Here is a 14,032-nt window from a genome sequence, read left to right as displayed (position 1 = left end):
ATCCGCCCTTACCTGACAGCCAGCTAGATGTACATACAACTGGTAAAACGAGAATTGGAGGTACCACTCACGTTATCTAAATACAAGTATAAAAGCGGTCTAGAGGATTCCCAAGAATGGGCTGGATTTACGGCTCTGAAAATATAGCCCAGAATAAAGCCGCTATAAAAACGTGCCGTCCTAGCATTGAGGGTAGGTTGGTTCTCTAACGAGATTTAATGTAAATTTTTCAGTGATTGTAGATTGGAGTAGACTTTTTGGTCTATCCAGAAAGATGCATGTTTGTCAATAAAGCCGTAATAATCTCTTGAATACATGGTTCTTATTGCCTCGAGATAAACATCCATATTTATACGTATATATATATATCAAACCTCACCGAAATCTATTGAGATTTAAAGGATCATGATACCTATCTAGAGAGATAAACTAAGATTTCATACACAATATACATATCTAATCTATATTATTCAGGAAATATATTCGTCTATTAACCATATTTCATGCCTAGTTCAAACCAGTCCAAGTCGAGAGTCTGGGGTTCTGCATGCTTGGCGGCCCTCCACCCCGCCCCCAATCCCGGGGAATTCGGGGGAGCCCTGCCGCCCGGACTGGGAACAATCGGTACTTCTAACGAGAGGTCTCTCGACCGTATTCGACAAACCTTCCAGGGTCAGTTTCCCTTGACTTGGTTCAACGTGTAGTTTTCTTAGAGCCTGGTAGCCCCAGGAAAGAACATAGAAGACTGACTAGGAGACATGATAATCCCTGAACACGGATATACCCGAGACAGCACGAATTGCTGATTCACGCAAGGTTTATCCTGGCCCGCAGCGAAGCATTGCAACCTCATCAAATTGAAGTGTTTCATACCCTCGTAATACTGTACCCCCAGATGGTATGATTGACCTTAGTTATTTCACTGTAATATTCATCTACGAATTTCATAAAAAGATCTGCAGAGTGCCCCCACACAAAACAGTTCTGAGACAGTAAACAATTAAGTTGTCGCAGGATAATTCATCATGAGCATCTCTCAATATACTCACACAATCTCAAGAATATTGCTCAAGGACCCTCCCACGAAATAAGTGATAAGTGGGGCGACTGTGACTAGGTTCAATTCATTACATTGCGACGCATGTCGTGTAGGATCTCTTAGAGAAGCCAACCTACTGTTTGTTCTTGATCAAACCAGACCCTACTACACAGGAAAAGATTTCTTTCATGTTTTGGCTTCCTATCTAAACCAGATTATATGTCGATTGTTTCTTTTTACTAGTCAGTTTGAATTCCAAATATCACAGTTTGTGTCTTTTTATAGATGAAATCCAGACTTCCTTGACACTGGTATACCCGGATACATGCCAGTATCATGCATGGTCTTCGAAAATTTTGGGACATCCACCCTTTTGAAACGCTACATCTACCCTGCTTGCATTCTCTTTGAATAACTAACCAATGCAGAGTGGATTGTTTCAGTCTGCTTTGTATCTCTGCTGCGCTGCTTCTGATGGAAGTGAATCAGCTGACCACACCTGACTACTTTCATCGCCTCCGTGATTATGCTTTCTATCTTTTTCATCATCTTCGCCATCAACTTTCAGGTCAAGTATATCATGATTTCCATCAACTTTTTAGACGAGAGATAGTTGTTACCATCAACTTCATTGGATACTGACTACAAAATTAAATCTAGACCCACGTATCATGCCAGTCATATGCGTGATGGTGGATACAAATAGCATGAGATGAAATAAATATCATTGCCGGTCAAGCAGCTCATATGTCGACAGCGAACTTACTAGTAATAGCGGCGAGAACATGCCTTCAACGCGTTCCCTTCATACCACAAATTGACCGTGCAGGCAAACCATGGGACGCACGCATTCCATCCATGTTCAAGGAGTCGTAAATCCCCATACAACGGACATCGTGTGAGATAGAAGCAAGAGATAGATCCTTTTTTTTATGTCAAATGGGGAATAGAATTCGAGTAACTCGAGAGCACTGACTGTCTTCAAGGCACTTTCAGGTTGGTTCCATGTAAGGGGCACAACGGCGGTGGATGACCACCAGCTTCTCCAACCGGGATGTTTGCTAACAGCTGCAGATGACGTGTACATTGGTGGTTTGCCTAGTAAAAGTCTCACCGAATCTCTTGTGCGATTACCACTATTTTAGCAAGGAAGCCGTTCGATGAGAAGACAATCGTCGTTTCATCCCGACTCACGGCGATTGCTCATACCTCCCGATCTATATTCCGCATAGCCAGGATGCAACCGCAAGACCACCTTCCTTCGCGAAGCAGCTCTCCAGATCGAGTACTCACCTCCATCGAGGAGAGCCTGGTAAAGGATGTTGTTCCGTGCCGAAATCTAGGAAGGTGAATTAATATCTCGCAACCGACAAGAATGAATTTCGGCTGATTCATCTCTAGCTTTGTGACGACACTTCATTCTGAGCCGGTATGCAAACTGGTTGCGCAAAGCTTACACAAGAACCAGGCCTGTATGGAAGAGTATCCTTCAATATCCAAGTATGACAGTCTACCCACTCAACCGGGAAGATTTACCGACCCCTGATACAACACCAAGGTTCAAACAGGCATGCATATCTATTCTCGCGGATCTGTGGAACAAGCAATCGTCGGACTCGCCCTATGGTTTGGCCACCACGGGATCTTCAGAGGCCATTCAGTTGGCGGGGGTTGCTATGAGAAATGTCTGGATGGCAAAATCGGTTGGAAACAGGCGGCCGAATGTCATCTTCGGTTCCAACGCGCACGTGTGTGTGGCCAAGTTCGCGCAGTATTTTGATGTCGAGCCTCGAGTCATCCCAGTCAGCTCAGGAAGCGGTTACACTCTTGATCCGCTGCTATTGCATGGCAGGGTCGACCAGCATACCAGTCAGCCTTTCCTTTGACCTCAAGAATCCGGATCACGCGTTGAAAGCTGATGTTCACTTGATACACAGTCGGAGTCTTCCTTACGCTTGGCACCACTTACACAGGACACTGCGATCCGATAAGCGACGTAGCCGCGTATTTGGACAAACTCCAGTGCGAATCGGGTTTTGACATTCCAATCCATGTCGACGCCGCCAGTGGTGGGTTTGTCTTACCCTTTTCTGCAGCCCATGACGGTCCAGCCTGGTAGATTTTCCCCGCCCCTTTGTGTTTTCCTTGTTTTTTTTTTCTGTCTCCCCTCTCACTTGCTCACCATTGTTTCCCTTTTCTTTCGTAGGGACTTTCGCATTCCGCGAGTAGTATCGATCAATGCTTCGGGCCATAAGTTTGGCTTTGCTCCTTCCACGGTCGGTTGGCTACTCTGGAGAGATCCCGGTTTGGTTCCTGAAAACCTCATGTTGGAGTCATCCTACCTGCGTGGTTCCCAGAGCGAGTTCACTTTGAGCTTCTCACGGTCCGGCGCTTCGGTAGTAGGCCAGTACTACAATTTTCAACATCTTGGGCTGGAAGGTTATCGGCGGAAAATCAGCCAACTGCTTGAAACAGCCTACTCCATTGGCAGTCAACTTGAAGACACTGGATATTTCCACTGCTTAAGCAACGCTCACAACCACTGCAGGGGATGCGGGAACCAACCACCGGGGATTCCCGTCGTTGTCTTCACATTCTCAGAGACGTTCAAGAAACAAGCTCCTTCTGCCAGCCTGGCTGATGTGGGCGACAGAATGCTTGAGCAAGGCTTTGCAATCCCACGTGAGCACTTCCCCCGCTAATATCCCGCCCTGCGTCTGTTACAGGCCTGGGAAGTCCTGGCTAATCTACGCGGCAGATTATCGCTTACAAACTTGGGGCTCGGAAGGAGAGGATATCGAGGTTCTCCGGATGGTCATTCGAGAAGACACCAGAGACCAAGTGCGCATCGCTTCTAGATGCCTAGTTGACATCGTTGCCAGCACTGTTGTGGTTTCGAACGAGTGATCTTCTCAAGCAGGCATTCCATTTCTTATAGAATGGGCTGGTGGCATACAGTAGCACCCTATCCGTACCCCCAGGTGACATAGCTACTCTCAGTCCACCCAGCCCGGAAGACACAGTCTCTTGCGTGTTCCTGAATGAACGCGGTTGCGAATTTCTGACTCAAAGCAAGGGGGGCTTACATACATTGCCTCCATTGAGATCCAATAACCATTTTTTGTCCCAGCCTCCGCTTTTGCAGAAAGTTCGTAGGATATCAAGAAAGTAGTAGGAAGGTCCCGCATCGTGGGAATTCGACGTGACCTGAACTTGGTGTCTGTCGAATGTTCGCAGATCTATCTTACTGAGCTTGTCGGCTCTTGTCCCTTCATTCGTGTGGGCAATAACTTGGTGAAAGGCACTTGCTTCTTGCTCGGGAATGGAATTACTACATTCTTTCCCATCCCTTCAATGTCTCACAGTGCGCCACAGGTCCCTCACGGCTTCTTTTCGAAGACCACTCCCTCTTATCAACCTTAGCCCCCTGTCAATCCGACCAGGCAACCTACCACGGCTTCATCTGCACAAGAACAATCAGCGCTTCTAAGCCAAACGGGGTATTCAGCATTGTCAACTCAAACGTCGGGACGCAGTCAATTTATTATCATCACTCCCTGGGAAAATCTACCGACGCTGGCCTGCTATGGAAAAAGAACCAACTTACCCATCGCTTCGACAGTCTATAATCGTTACGATCAGCCTTTGCCTCACCCTATTCTGTGTGTCATTAGTAAGTAGGCTCGAGGGTGTCCTCTCTTCTCCTCGCCCCCCTCTCTCTCTCCCTTTTTTCCTTTTTTCTAGGTTTTGGGCTTTCCCGTTGGAAGACCGAATAGACTCATCCATATTCTTATATTCCAGGACGAAACGGTGCTCGCTACTGCTATACCAAAAATCACTAACCAATTTCATTCTTTAAACGATGTCGGGTGGTACGGAAGTTCGTATCTCTTCGTGTTCACGGCGGCTCAGATGCCGTGGGGGAAATTGTACACGATGTACCCGGCGAAGTGGGTTTTTCTCATAGGAGTGGCGATATTCGAGATCGGATCCCTCATTTGCGGAATAGCTCCCACGTCGGGCGCTCTGATCGCGGGCCGTAGCATCTCAGGATTGGGGGCCGGTAGCATCAATGCCGGTGCTATTGTGATTGTCACCAATACCATTCCTCTGCGGAAACGGCCTATTTATATAGGATGTCTGGGCTGTGTGCATGGGGTGGTCAGCGTCTTAGGACCCTTGTAAGCCTCTTATGTGACGGTTGGACAACATGGTACAGATATGAAGCTAACCTGAATATTTGAAGGATCGGTGGCTTGCTGACGGACCATGCCTCGTGGCGGTGGTGTTTCTATATCAACCTCCCTATAGGCGCGATCACCTTCCTTGTGGTAATCTTTTTTCTGTCTACTGAGGAACCGCCGTCTGGATATCTCAGCTGGCGGGAGAAATTGCAGACTATGGATCTGCTGGGACTGTTGTTCCTTGTTCCTGCGATTCTCACGCTTTTGCTGGCTCTCGAATGGGGGGGTTCGCATTACGCCTGGAACAGTTGGAGGGTTATCATGCTCTTTGTCCTGTCCGGGTTATTGCTGGTCATCTTTATGGGTGTTCAAATCCGTGCTCAAGATAAAGCCACGCTCCCCCCTCGCCTGGTTTGCAATCGGAACATGCTGGGTGTTCTCTGGTACGCGGCCTTCAACTGTGCGGCGCTATTCGTCTTCATCTATTATGTAAGTTGCATGTCCGTTACCTCTCTCCCAACGAAACTCGCGCCAGGGTTAACTAAGAGATTCTCCTCTCATCTAGCTACCCATTTGGTTCCAAGCTATCAAGGGATTCTCCGCATCAAAGTCCGGTATCGCAACCTTACCTCTCCAGTTAGGGCTGGTCATCGCCTCCTTGGCTGGGGGCATCCTCGTCTCCCTGGTCGGGTACTATACTCCCTTCCTGATTGTGTCCTCGGCGATGTCGGCAGTTGGAGCCGGCCTACTAAGTATGCTACATCCATCATCCAGCCTAGCTCAGATTCTGGGGTTCCAGATAGTGCTGAGTGTCGGCCTCGGCCTGGGAGCCCAGAATATAATGATCATACCAGCGGTGATTTTCTCATCCACCGATGTAGTGATGGCCATTGCGACCATTTGCTTCGTGCAAACACTGGCCAGCTCGGTCGCGGTAACCATCGGACAGAGCGTCTTTCACAACCGTCTCCTGGAGAATCTGCGTGTCAGCGCCCCGTCCGCCGACCGCTCCCTCGTTGAAGAGGGCGCGACGCTGCTCCGAGAGAACATTGCGCCTGATCTTCTCCCGTCGGTCTTGGGGGCATACAGCCGAGCGGTCTCTCAGACCTTTTATGCTGGCGTGGCTATGTGCGCCCTGTCTTTTTTTGGCTCTCTCGTCCTGCAATGGAAGCGAGTCCCTGATCAGAAGCCGGAGGAGGAAACGAGCGATACCGTTCCCCTGAAGCCTGTCCCTGGAGGCGAGGAAGGAAAATAAATAGGAGGGCATGTAATATTTCCTCCTTCTCAATCCATTATGATCATTCGCTGGGTGTTACACTTGACTCGTGAGATCCGTTTGAGAGTCCATATAGGTCACATGATTTATACCGTTGATGTAATCTGTTTATGCACGCTAAGCCGTATATAGTAATGTACTAATCTGGATCCAAGGAATGATCCATCCACACTTTGATTCTACCAATTACTTTTCCAGATAAGCCATAAACAAGTAATATACAAGATATCAATGTTCCACTTGACGAGAGTAAAGAATGTTATCGAATCGTCGGGGTGTACCCGGTGGTCTACCTCGCTCGGCCTTTCTCCGCAGCGGTTCGACCCGCCAGCTCCAACATCCGAAGAACCGAATCAAATCACGATGCATGCATATTGCATCCCTTGTCCGAGCGAGGAACCAACTCCGCACCATGATCGACTCTGAAATAGAGTCCATCTCCCGCTTTCGTCGTCCGCGTCTCTCCATCTGGATTGCTCAAACTTGTGACAACATTCTGGTGGAATTGACTGGACAATGCGTCGCTCAATCATCCCGGGGTTGCTGATCCCCTCCGTGGCCAGCTTCACGATTCCCATTCCCCAACACTGGCTTACCTCCGGGCTCAACTCGGATCAAGGCCTCTGCCCCCTGGCCCCCAAGGTCGAATTTCCCGAGGACGACCTTCTCTCGCCGTTGCGGTTCGTTCAGGATGAGTCGTTCCTGTCGCTGCAGGCAGACCGTCTCTCGCGGGCCGTGCAGGTCCCCACGACGGTCAATGACTACATGAAAGACCCATACGACGACAAGTTCGCACCATTCCTCGACTTCCATGAACTCCTCGAAACTCTCTTTCCCCATACGTAGGTCCCCTTCCCCAACATCTACCCCGAGATCTCTCAATCTAAGAACAATCCAGACACGCAAAGGCCCGCGTCGACCGCGTCAATCGCCTAGGCCTCGTCTACACCCTCAATGGCACCGACACCTCCCGTAAACCACTCCTCTTCACCGCCCACCAGGATGTCGTCCCCATTATTGACCCCTCTGACTGGACGCACCCGCCATTCGCGGGTCATTTCGACGGCGAGTGGCTGTGGGGCCGCGGCGCCAGCGACTGCAAGAACGTCCTCATCGGGCTGCTATCCGTGATCGAGGACCTCCTACAGCAAGACTGGCAGCCCACCCGCACGGTGGTTCTCGCATTCGGGTTCGACGAAGAGTCTCACGGGTTCCTAGGCGCCGGCTCAATCGCCACCTTCCTCGAGGAGAAGTACGGGCGCGACAGCTTCGAGTTCATCCTCGACGAAGGCGGCATGGGTCTCCAGGAACTCGACGACACAGACAGCGAACCCGGCGTGCTCTACGCCCTCCCCGGCGTCGGCGAAAAGGGCGCCCTCGACGTAGTGCTCACCCTCGACGTCCCCGGCGGCCACAGCTCCATCCCGCCGCCCCACACGGGCATCGGCATCCTCTCTGAGATCATCTACGAACTAGAGCGCCAGGATCTCTTCGTCCCCGTACTAGACGACGCACACCCATCCCGCCGCATGCTCGAATGCCAAGTCCGCCACTCCCCCAACGCCGTCGAGCCCTGGCTCGCCTCCGCCCTCCAGTCAACCGACCACATCGCCCTCGCCGAGAAACTCGCCCAGTCCCGCGGCGAGCCCGTGCGCTTCACTCTGCAAACCTCCCAAGCAGCAGACATCATCACAGGCGGAGTCAAATCCAACGCGCTACCTGAAAAAATCTCCGCCGTAGTCAACTACCGCGTCGCACTGCACCAAACGCCCGAGCTCGTCCAAGAGCGCGCTCAGCGCCTCGTCGCCCCCATCGCGCAAAAGCACAACCTCACCACATCCTTCTTCCCAACCGACAACGTCCCCAACCCGTCCCAAGCCCAGAACCACCTCGCGCTGACAGTCCTGAGCGCCCCGCTCGCGCCCGCGCCCATCAGCCCCACCGCTACGAACGAAGACGCCGTGTGGACCCGCTTCGCGGGCACCGTGCGCTCCGCCTTCGAGTCCGTCCCCAGCCTGCAGGGCCGCACTGTCGTCGTCAGCGGGGATATCATGACCGGTAACACCGACACCCGGTTTTATTGGGGCCTGACGCGCAATATCTACCGGTGGAGTCCGTCGCGGCAGGGCCGGACGTTCAATATCCATACTGTGGATGAGAGGATCGGTATGGATGCGCATTTGGAGGCTATGGTGTTGTATTATGGTATGTCTTCTTATTATCTAGTCTTGCTTTGTTTCGAATGGGGTACTGACATATGGGTAGATCTGATTCGAGCTTTCGACGCCTGGGATGGGACGGATGATGTCGTGCTGCCTGACCTCTGAGTCTATCAAGCATGACACTTGATACGCTATATAGACGGAATATACACGATTAGGATATTCACGTCTGACGAAGCTTACATAGGATAACATTACAGTTTTGATGAAGTAGCATCTAGATAGTATACCAAAACTACATCAGCACGAATTGAACAGAATGACTTACCTACTTCAAACAATATCCAATATACAATATCCCCTAAATACCTACCTACCTACCACAGAACCTAGCTATCAGCGCACTGTATCAAAATCGAAGTAATCACAGTAGCGAATCAAATTTCACCGTCGAGTGAGTCCTCCGATAGTCGCGAGGCACGGTACTTACCTACGGGTAGGCGGCATTCATTTAATGTACTAATCCTCCCATGTCACCCCCCCTCGCAACACACATCAAAACAAAACAATTCAATCAAGCCCTGAACAACCATAACATATTATCTACTTGATATAATCAAATACATTATTACAAGGAAATCCAAATGAAGAAAAAAAAAGTCAAGCAATACTAACAGCAGCGTCCACAATCAAATATGTACGTACCTAGCTAGGTAAGACGGAATGTACTAATCAACCATTTGACTTCAATAGCACATCATGATTTCCCATCGCAGGATGGAGAATAACTGAACTTATAATAAGTCGCTTCATTGAGTTCCTTTTTCCATAATTATTTCAATAGTAGAATCTACTTTGGTCAGTTCTCACTCTCAAAATCGCTATTGTCTGGATACTTGAAATCTGCACCCTCTCTATCCAAATGATCGGCGTGCTTAGGTTTACAGGACTAGATCCGATATTCCAACAATTCAGCAACCTGAGCAAAACAATCCCCATTATCATATCAAACTACACAAGTTAAGTCAAGGCATCAATGTACCCACCCTAGCAAGCCACATATGGAATACCATTATGCATGAATTGAGTATCAATATGTACGCACAGGACATCGTCATCCAGCCACCGGCCAAGATAAGACAGACCACAGTAAGGATAGAATAACCCTCTGCCCAGATAAAGATAGATCTCAAGTCCGCAGCTAGCAATAAAATTTAGGTAATAGAGAGGCTAAAACACCTAAAAATGTGAACGAAGCTTTGCTCATCACGACTAAAGAATCAGTAATGCAAAAGCGCCGCCCATGACCGGGCGAGCGATGAATTTGTTTCGGGGATACCTGATCTGTTAGTTTGATGCAGCGAAGAAAGATGAAAGTGAAACTGACCCTCCAGTTTTGGTATCGTACAGGTCGGTCAGGGCATGGTTGGTCGAAGTGACGTCAATCCAGTGGGCCATGTGTTCGTGGAACATGTCCCGAGTTTCGGTGGACGCCACGGCGGCCGTGAAGAGCTCCCAGTCACCTGTGTCATCAGTAGTCTGCCATGGAAAGCATGTCAAGTTCCACTCACCTTTGGTGTACACATGCCGAGTGTCCAGCGGGACTCCGTATTCCTCTTGTATGGTGAGGTAGAAAGCGCTCTGCATGTCATAGACCGATTGAGGTACCAAATTTAGGTCCAACTCCCGGTCCGCATAAAGGTTGTAAAGAAGACCTGGAGACATATTAGCGCTGGAATATCCACCCCATAACCATTGGGCATACCGTGAGATTCGTTCACTCCGTACGACAACGTTGTGTGCGGTGGATTCGCATCTTGGGCCACCCCGAGAACCTGCCAGCGGTCGATATAGTTGTGGGCAATGCTCGTCTGGTTCGAGGAATCGTGGCTCCGGCCCGTCAAATCGCTGATGACGGACATGGCTTCGATTCCGATAATGCCCTTGAGGGCCAGATTGGTTTGGTTTCTGCAATAGTCAACGGTTGTTCATAGTTCTTCAACTCTCTCCGGGCTCAACTTACGCGAGGGGCCCGGCAAAATCATCGGTGGAGATCTGGTTGGCGGGATAGATGGAATCCGCGACAAGGTACTCGGTCCACTGTCGGAGCAAATCGAAATGCTCCTCCAGGTAGCGAAAATCGTTGGCTTTCTTGGCATAGGCCAGAGCCATGATGATCATGTTGCCACACTCCTCCAGCGGCATCGGCTCGTCCGCGCCGTCGGGATGCCCGGTGGCGTTCGGGTAATGGCTGCCAATGTCGTGCATGGCGTAGTTGTTCGGGTAGTTTCCACCTTCTTGGATCTCGTAGAGTGGCTTCAGCAGTAGCTTGAGCAGTTCTGGGTTGGTATACAAGAACACGGGATGTGCGGGAAAGATGACGTCCACCGTGTTCATGTTGCCATTGGACGATATCTCCTTAAGGAACATATAGGTATCATCTGGCGTTCCGCACAGTTGTGTGGCAGCAAAGGCTTGACGGATGCTCAGCGATGTGATCGTCAGATAGGCCTGGCCGCCGGCTGCGATTGAATCGCGTGCAACATCATCGTCCAGGTCTGAAGATAGTCGGTTTGATTGGTAATAATCATGATGGAAAAAATTCAACTGGAATGATCATTAACTGGGGGCCACACAACAACACCCCCATCGGGACGATACTCACAGCATCCGCACCAGTGTTGAAGTAGCTCTTCCATAACGACGGCTGAGCATGTGAATTCTTGGAAGCGCCATTGTACTGGATAGCGTTTTCCTGAGCCAGGCCGATGGTGAACAGCGTGCTCACCGTGTCCTGTACCGACCCCAGGTCATGAGAAAATCCGAAGACGGGCCATTTGTCCGATATCGCGCGGAAATTGGGGTCTTTCGCGTTGGCCAATTTTCCGTTCTTTGAAAAGGCACCGCGGACATCGTCGTCAACGCCAGACTGATAGGTCATTTCATTGGATCTGTCTGTGGCCCAGTACCAGTCGCCCCATTCGCCCTGCTCCCGATTTTCGGAAAACTGCAGAGGGGTCTGGCGCCAAACACGATGGTACGCGACCCCATTTCTTGTGGTGCCGTAGTCCCACTGCGCGACGGTATTGCGGTCCCCAGAGACCCATTCTAGACGGGGTCAGATAATCTCGACTACCTTATATGAACACGCTGAGGGAACACCTACCGGCGGAGATATCAGAGTACAATTGCACATCATGTGCCTCGCCGTCGAGGGAAGCGACATCTACGTGAAGGTAGCTGAAGCTGAGCGATTGCCGTCTCAAATCTTGAGGGGTGATGGGTGACAGGAAAGTGATCTTCATTTTCACGGCATCTCCCACGTGCATGGTAAAGATGCTCTTCGTCGAGGTGTACTCGAAGGCAGTCTGATTCACGGTCAGGGTTCCAGGCAGGCCCATCCACGTGTAAGTAGTGCCATCAACACGAATTAAGCCGGCCCAGCCGGTGACCTGGCCTCTATCGTGGGAAACATGGTTAGCACGCAGTTGGAGCGACCCGACGAGATGAACTCACTCCCAGAAGGTGGGCCATTCTCCGGCCAGGTAACCGCCATTGCCACCCGCGCTTCCAGCCGACAACCAAGTGCTCACGTATGGGGATTTCACAGCCAGTGGCAGAGCAGGGGGGCGGGCTGGGGTGAAGGCCGAGGCAGCGTCGGCCGCCGAAATCAGCGACGCGACCAGGGAGGCGAGAATGATCTTGAACATGGCTAGTGATTATGATGATCCTCAGGTAGCAAGCACGGTCTCTTTAAGTAACGTGCGATCGTTTCTGTTTTCGGCGGCCCAGTGCCGAAATTGACAGAAAGAATGTGGACCTTGGAATGTCAACTAGGGTGCTCATCGGCGCTTTATAGATAAGCGCACATACCGGAAGAAGGGCACCGAGGGACCTTGGCAGGAATCTAATAAATCATTGCTTTGGTTTAGTAGGTTGAATTCACAATGGTCTCAACGGACAATTCAATATGAAGCATGACCACCAGGCCCGAACAAAATAACCAAACAACAGCATCGCCTGACCCATTTAACCTTGCCTCCGACAAGTCCGGTGTGGAGAGAGCCACATGCAATTTGCAGCCATGCACATGTCCGAAAAGGTATTGGGTAGGGGAAGAAGGGTTGTATGGGGAACTGTACCACGAAATGCTTGACCAAAAGGTTGTCCTGTATAGTCGCTTCTTATCCAGCACGCCAAGGACGACCTGATCAGGCGAGGATCCTCCGAGCGGGGCGTCGATGGGCGAGTTGCAGCCCAACAGACGTGGAAAAATCTGGGGTAGTAGCAGACTAGGGCTGACTGATGTTTGTCCGTTGCGTCTCTAGCGTGAGTTTAGGGATCAGGTGGGGGATTGGTATGATGTGAAGAAGAATGTGATCCAGAACGATCTATCTCCAACAGGCGAGGGGACGGAGGAAAGGATATTGAAGTAGGAGTAAGAATATGTCCAGACTCTCAATCATGCGTATGTTCAACGAAAGACTGCAGGGGATGGATATTCGAGGAAGTGGGGGACTGTGCAGAAAGGACAGTTTATATACTCGTGGCAGACGATGCATGGTGAATAAAATCATTTGGAGTTGAGAGTTAAATAGAGACTCCAAAATAATGTCCAACTAGATGAGGAAGGTGACACTGAGATAGGAGACAACGTGTTTATTCCAGTCACAGCAGTTGCGATGTTCGGATATGCAGGAGGAAGAGGAGAGCAATAGATGAGATGACTTGGTAGTGATCAGATCATGTGCAGCTGATTATCTACACTTGACCTTTTTTAGCTTCATCTCTATCCATACGACATATAACTCTAGATTTAACCCATCTGCAATATGTCTTATACTCGACCATCACTTCCCCACAAACAACAATGAATGAAGAAATCTATCAACAAACCCGACAGGCTATTCTTCATCGATCTCAGTCCATGGTTACTATCTAACTGGTAACCAATCTGAACAGCAGGGAGAATGGCTTCTCCCGAACCCTATTCCATGGATCTAACCACTGCCCCACATCTATCAGATCAATAGTATAAATCAATTATTTGATCAAAAAAGAGAAGCATCCTCTTGTCTTTTTCATAATCAGACATCAAGATAGACCAAACCCATCTTATCGCTATACACATCATACGCTCTATCATGTCCCTGACTGGACATTCCTCTGCTGATCCACCCTCTGAACGCAGGTACCAGCCGACCCATCGAATGGCATTTACTTTCGGGGTTTCCTTCCCACCGGACTTTGGTGCAACATCAGGCTGGTCCTGGGCGGGTCTATTCCTCATCCAAGACATACCATACACATGTTGTTTGCCTCGTCCATCATGCACATCATGCGACAGTCTCAAATCCTCTTAGACCAGGTC

At 50.0% G+C, this 14,032-nt stretch overlaps 4 protein-coding genes across 4 annotated transcripts; 3 read left to right on the top strand and 1 right to left on the bottom strand.

The window, feature by feature from the left end:
- Window positions 1-1,945: 1,945 nt before the first annotated feature.
- On the top strand, window positions 1,946-3,991 carry P168DRAFT_3490 (PLP-dependent transferase). The gene is made up of 7 exons (XM_024841889.1): window positions 1,946-2,046; window positions 2,114-2,386; window positions 2,441-2,539; window positions 2,598-2,908; window positions 2,977-3,154; window positions 3,246-3,721; window positions 3,798-3,991. Exons 2-7 carry the CDS (start codon window positions 2,277-2,279, stop codon window positions 3,944-3,946), a joined length of 1,323 nt encoding a protein of 440 aa, XP_024696445.1. The 5' UTR covers window positions 1,946-2,046; window positions 2,114-2,276; the 3' UTR covers window positions 3,947-3,991.
- Window positions 3,992-4,625: 634 nt separating this feature from the next.
- Window positions 4,626-6,478, top strand: P168DRAFT_261855 (MDR family MFS transporter; the record flags this gene model as incomplete). The annotated part of the gene is made up of 4 exons (XM_024834714.1): window positions 4,626-4,712; window positions 4,841-5,220; window positions 5,286-5,712; window positions 5,789-6,478. The coding sequence occupies 4 exons, from the start codon at window positions 4,626-4,628 to the stop codon at window positions 6,476-6,478; spliced, it is 1,584 nt and encodes a 527-aa protein (XP_024696444.1).
- Window positions 6,479-6,966: 488 nt separating this feature from the next.
- On the top strand, window positions 6,967-8,957 carry cps1 (Gly-Xaa carboxypeptidase). The gene is made up of 3 exons (XM_024834713.1): window positions 6,967-7,341; window positions 7,398-8,704; window positions 8,765-8,957. The coding sequence occupies exons 1-3, from the start codon at window positions 7,016-7,018 to the stop codon at window positions 8,824-8,826; spliced, it is 1,695 nt and encodes a 564-aa protein (XP_024696443.1). The 5' UTR covers window positions 6,967-7,015; the 3' UTR covers window positions 8,827-8,957.
- A 782-nt stretch (window positions 8,958-9,739) lies between these two features.
- gta1 (glutaminase GtaA) lies at window positions 9,740-12,371 on the bottom strand (the record flags this gene model as incomplete). The annotated part of the gene is made up of 8 exons (XM_024834712.1): window positions 9,740-10,000; window positions 10,049-10,184; window positions 10,233-10,376; window positions 10,427-10,629; window positions 10,685-11,268; window positions 11,327-11,769; window positions 11,828-12,120; window positions 12,178-12,371. 8 exons carry the CDS (start codon window positions 12,369-12,371, stop codon window positions 9,934-9,936), a joined length of 2,064 nt encoding a protein of 687 aa, XP_024696442.1. The 3' UTR covers window positions 9,740-9,933.
- Window positions 12,372-14,032: the final 1,661 nt, after the last annotated feature.

This window comes from Aspergillus campestris (genome assembly GCF_002847485.1).
Source record: "Aspergillus campestris IBT 28561 chromosome Unknown P168scaffold_1, whole genome shotgun sequence".
In the NCBI taxonomy this organism is placed as follows: Eukaryota; Fungi; Ascomycota; class Eurotiomycetes; order Eurotiales; family Aspergillaceae; genus Aspergillus; species Aspergillus campestris.
Note: the sequence above shows the minus strand (reverse complement) of the source record. Positions and strands in the feature narration are given on the sequence as shown.

Bases quoted from the DNA above. Each gene is read 5' to 3' on its own strand.
- cps1 (XM_024834713.1), top strand. From the start codon at position 7,016: ATGCGTCGCTCAATCATCCCGGGGTTGCTGATCCCCTCCGTGGCCAGC. The intron at 7,342-7,397 runs GTAGGTCCCCTT...AGAACAATCCAG, and splicing joins GAAACTCTCTTTCCCCATAC to ACACGCAAAGGCCCGCGTCG. The intron at 8,705-8,764 runs GTATGTCTTCTT...ACATATGGGTAG, and splicing joins GGCTATGGTGTTGTATTATG to ATCTGATTCGAGCTTTCGAC.
- P168DRAFT_3490 (XM_024841889.1), top strand. From the start codon at position 2,277: ATGCAACCGCAAGACCACCTTCCTTCGCGAAGCAGCTCTCCAGATCGA. The intron at 2,387-2,440 runs GTGAATTAATAT...ATTCATCTCTAG, and splicing joins CCGTGCCGAAATCTAGGAAG to CTTTGTGACGACACTTCATT. The intron at 2,540-2,597 runs GTATGACAGTCT...TACAACACCAAG, and splicing joins GAGTATCCTTCAATATCCAA to GTTCAAACAGGCATGCATAT.